Source organism: Mus pahari, chromosome 4 (genome assembly GCF_900095145.1).
Source record: "Mus pahari chromosome 4, PAHARI_EIJ_v1.1, whole genome shotgun sequence".
Taxonomy (NCBI): domain Eukaryota; kingdom Metazoa; phylum Chordata; class Mammalia; order Rodentia; family Muridae; genus Mus; species Mus pahari.
Window position 1 is genome coordinate 61,109,427 of NC_034593.1, and position 5,031 is coordinate 61,114,457.

The 5,031-nt window shown below is 37.0% G+C and overlaps 1 protein-coding gene across 2 annotated transcripts in view; it reads left to right on the forward strand.

Moving 5' to 3' along the window:
* The window catches only part of Smc4 (structural maintenance of chromosomes 4), a 30,205-nt gene that overhangs the window by 18,346 nt on the left and 6,828 nt on the right, over positions 1-5,031 (forward strand). For both annotated transcript variants that reach the window (XM_021195388.2, XM_029537566.1), the window contains 4 exons: positions 1,059-1,244; positions 2,724-2,885; positions 4,543-4,768; positions 4,865-4,944. In XM_021195388.2, the coding sequence (XP_021051047.1) occupies positions 1,059-1,244; positions 2,724-2,885; positions 4,543-4,768; positions 4,865-4,944 (654 nt within the window). The remainder of the gene's footprint in view (positions 1-1,058; positions 1,245-2,723; positions 2,886-4,542; positions 4,769-4,864; positions 4,945-5,031) is intronic.

The window sequence follows — 5,031 nt, forward strand, 5'->3', positions numbered from 1 at the left end:
AAGACTAGTTCCCAACACTCAAATTGGGTGGTTCATAACTACCTGTGACTTCAGCTCCAGGGTTTCTGATATTTTCTTCTGGATTCCAGGGAAACACACACACACACACACACACACACACACACACACACACACACACACACACACACGTATACATGTTTAAAAAAATATTTTTAAATTTTAGTAAATTTATACTGTTTGATCATCAGGCAGTTTCCTGATGTGTAAAATTTAAATGTAAGTTAAATTATATCCAGTAATTATTTCTAGTGATTTGTTTTCTTTTGGGATTGTTTCATCTATAATTTGAGCTTTTACTCTGACTGGGTCATAAGTAATAGAGGAGGAGAATGGCAGTTAGAGAAAGATGGCTGTTTCTCAGCTGGGAATTGAGAAACTAAATTTGGGTGTATGGTTCTTCTGGTAGACAGCTATCCCTGCCATCTTTCCCATCTCTGTTTAGGAACTATACCTTTGTGTTTTGTTGTTTACTTAGCCAAAAAGACAACGGCTACAGAACTGCCAAGCTACACTTACCCTGGAATCCAGTTCCTGGATTTGGTTTTGTTTAGGGCAGAACTTGAGAAAAATCTACTGGGTTTTTTTGGGTTTTTTTTGTTTTTTTTTTTAAGATTTATTTTTTTTATTATATGTAAGTACACTGTAGCTGTCTTCAGACACTCCAGAAGAGAGAGTCAGATCTTAAGGATGGTTGTGAGCAACCACGTGGTTGCTGGGATTTGAACTCTGCACCTTTGGAAGAGCAGTTGGGTGCTCTTACTCACTGAGCCATCTCACCAGCCCCCCTACTGGGATTTTTATATCCATAGTTACTTTAAGAGATCTGGGTTCCCTTTTGTTGAGCCAAATAATTTATGCTTCTTTTAAAATAGGAGAGACTCATCCATATTTTTAAAGCCAGGCCAAAATATCACTATGGATGGAAGCTCAGTGTTGCTTAGGGTCCTCACTTACTATTGTTGAAACCTTATAGTTTTCTGCTGCTCTTTAGTGTAGTTAAGATCAAATGCTTGTACGTTTCATCTTCTCACTTTTAGAAAGAAAAAGAACTTCAGAAACTGACACAAGAAGAAATAAACTTAAAAAGTTTGATTCATGATCTTTTCCAAAAAGTTGAAGAAGCAAAGAGTTCCTTAGCAATGAATCGAAGTAGGGGGAAAGTACTTGATGCAATAATTCAAGAAAAAAAATCAGGCAGGATCCCAGGAATATATGGAAGATTGGTAAGTAGATTACATTTTACTCAGAAAAGTCCTAAGAGCCAGGGTCTCATATAGCTCTGATTAGCCTTAAACCAGCTGTGGCTAAGGTTGACCTTGCACTTCTGATTCTCTTCTGTCTTCCAAGTGCTGCGCCGGCACTTGGCACCATACAAGAAAAATTTTTTCAAAAGAGAGGGTTGGGGGGAGAGGGAGACTGGGAAACAGGCAGGCCATGGTGATGCATGCTTTAATCCCAGTACTTGGGAGGCAGAGGCAGAATTCAGGCCAGCCTGGTCTACTTAATTCTAGGCTGGCCAGAGTTACTCAGTGAGACCCTATCTTTAAAATCAGTTTTAGGATGTGATACAGTATTGCTTAGAAATCTGTTATCCTGTTAATCACCATGGTTGATTTGACTGATCTTACTAAATAAGCTTGTGCCTATTCTCTGTTTCTCTCTCACCATTCAAAGTATGCCTTTCTTGAAGCTGCACAACTCTTTCTAATAGGATGACCTTTCCAAATGGAAGAGGCCTGGGTTTTTTATTTTATTTTTGGGAGGAGGGTGTCAAAGGTGTACAGTAGTTGCATTCCTTGCTAGACCCTCCAGACAAAAAAATAACGATTTAATATTGTCTAGGTTTCATAACATTATACTTAACATTTTGATTATGGTTTTGGGAGATAGAGTAATTTAGAACTCTGGTAGAACTAGTTTGGGGGAATCTATACCTTTCTTAGCCTTATGGAAGAGTGCTATATGATTTAGAAGACTATAATAAGTATCTCTTATTCTATTCATTTCTTGCCCTGCAACCATAACTGAAACCTGAGCCCATACAGTTGATGGGTTCCCTATCAGCCTTCTGAAAAAGGAAACAATGATCTGGAAGGACAAATAGAATTTAACTAGCATGGTTGCGTCTATATCTGATATTAGATGGCTCCTACCTTATTTTCTTAAAGAAATGATTCTGATTATTTGCTGTTAATAAATTGATTCATAGCTACTTACATAATTTTAGACAATTTGGACTAAGTTAAGAGATTTGTTTAGCTTATACGTTTTTAGGTCTTATATCCACATTATATATTTCATGAAATAAAACAGTTCTTACATCCTGTGCCCAGTACAAATTCACATTGCATATTCATAAACACTCAAGGATAGATTACAATAGAAATTGTAGGGCATGGGCTATAGCTCTGGTAGAATGCTTGCTTAGCACATATTAGTCTCTGTTGGTTCTCCTGTAGAGAGGGAAGAAGAGTCGGCATAAGAAGGGACCTTGTAGGTCGTTCCCTTTATGCTTCTTTAAACCAAGTGTATTTAGTCTTCCATTAAGAGTAAAAGTAGCATTCAAAGACTTGGGGACATGTGCCGCTGTACAAGGGGTCCTGGTCAGTCTTCGGCTACAGAAACCCAATGGGGTAGGCAAAAATGGTCGAATCTGAATAGTAATGAAATGATCTATTTAATTTTTTACTTTTCATTATTAGGGAGACTTAGGAGCTATTGATGAAAAATATGACATTGCTATATCATCCTGTTGCCATGCATTGGACTACATTGTTGTTGATTCTATAGATACAGCCCAAGAATGTGTAAACTTCCTTAAAAAGCATAATATTGGAATTGCAACTTTCATAGGTTTGGATAAAGTAAGTATTCATAATAAACTTCCTATAATTTAACTTTGAGGTGCCATATATTTTTCCCTTAGAATTTCTAATTTTTCTTCATTATTTACCCCTAATTTATTTTTTTTAATTTAGGTTATGTGTACATGTTTTTGGAGATTAATAGGTAAAGTTTGTAATGCCTTGACTAAAAAGTTCCAGTGTTAGGGTGTTGTCCAGTGGATGGATGATTGTTAGTATGTTTCTGTTTGGGGGTGGGGACAAGAGGTTCAAGACAGGATTTCCTTGTATAGACTGGCTGTCCTGGACTTTGCTCTGTAGACCAGGGTGGTCTGGAACTCCTCTCCATTGCCTTGGGACTGTAGGTGTGTGCTGCTACCACCTGGCTGCTAGTATGTTTCTAACTTCCATCACTAAGCTGTTTTCTTCATAGAACCTTTATGGAGATGTTGTGTAATTGTATTTTAAAATAGAACTCAATTATTTTCACTCTTATCTACAAATTTGCTGATGGATGGCTGTTATCTAATTCCAGACTATTTTTATCATTCTGTAGGCACTCCCCACACTCTTTTACCCACCCTTAGCTAAAAACATTGACATGTACCTATCCTTCATTTGTCTTTGTTCTGGTCTGTTCGTACTTCTTGATTGCCTTGACAGTAGTGCCATAGCAAAGACTGATGCAAAAAATTTTGTGTGAATATAAGTGCATACCTAGGAATGGAGTTGACTACTGGATCGTATGGTGTATTTTATTGCAGTACATCTCCATAGATGTAAAGTGCTAGCTAACTACTTTCATTTACATTTCCCTAATAACTAATATTAAACATACTTTGTGCTTATTGATCGTTCATCTTTCTTGGGGGAAAATGTGTTTGAAACCTTTGCCATTTTTTGTTTGTTTTGTTGGATTGCACAAACCCTTTAGATTTAAGTCTCTTGTTAGGTGCATCTTTTAAAATATGTTTTAATTTAAACTTACCATTTGTGACTTTCTTGATATATATATTGAAGCACAAAAGCTCTAATTCACAGTAATTTTCTTTAGCTTCTTGGGTAGTAGATGAGTGTGTATTTAGACAAGGACTTGCTAATGTATCCTTGGGCAACCTAACACTTGGTGACTGGACCAGACTAACTTTGAACTTGGAGCAGTCCTCCTCTCTGCTTTCCAATTGTTTGGGCTGTGAGTGCTGGGTATTTCTGAGTTGTATGGATTTCTGCTCTTACAATTAGATGTCTAATGCATTTCGAGGTTTTAACTTAGTGGTAAGTTGTGTCTTCAAGTTGTGTGTTGATAGTATATAGATATAAAATTGAAAGTGGGGATTAGGAATTTAATACCATGTTAAGATTTTGTTTAGGAGCTAGGTGATGGTGCATGCCTTTAATCCCAGGAGTCAGGAGACAGAGGCAGCTGGATCTCTGAATTTTAGCCAACCCATCAACAAAGCGACAGCTAGGGGAAACCCTGTCTCAAAAACAACAAAAATTTTATTTAGGGTTATAATACCTAGAAAACATTGGTTTTGTTTGTTTGTTTGTTTGTTTGTTTGTTTGTTTGTTTTTGTTAAAAATATTTATTTTTAAAAAATACAATTGTTGTCCATATCTAGTTGCACATGTCTCTTATCAACATTGTTTATTATATGCACAATTTTTTAACTTTTAGATGGCAGTGTGGGCCAAAAAAATGAGCAAAATTCAAACTCCTGAAAATACTCCTCGGTTATTTGATCTAGTTAAAGTAAAAAATGAGGAAATCCGCCAAGCTTTTTACTTTGCTTTACGAGATACCTTGGTGGCTAACAATTTGGATCAAGCTACAAGAGTAGCATATCAAAAAGACAGACGCTGGAGAGTAGTAACTCTGCAGGGACAGATCATAGAACAGTCAGGTGAGTTGGGTTCTTCCCCTACTGGTTGGGTTTGGTTTTTTGTTTTTGTTTTAATCTTGGGTAAAACATAAAACTGACTTGTCACATGTTCTCCAGGTACAATGAGTGGTGGTGGAAGCAAGGTGATGAGAGGAAGAATGGGCTCTTCGGTTATCGATGAAGTCTCTGTAGAAGAGGTTAGTGTGATCCAAGGAGCGGTCACTTCTAGCCCACTCACTGGAAATCCACATATACTACTGCTTGTAGCTCTTAGTTTTGTCTTT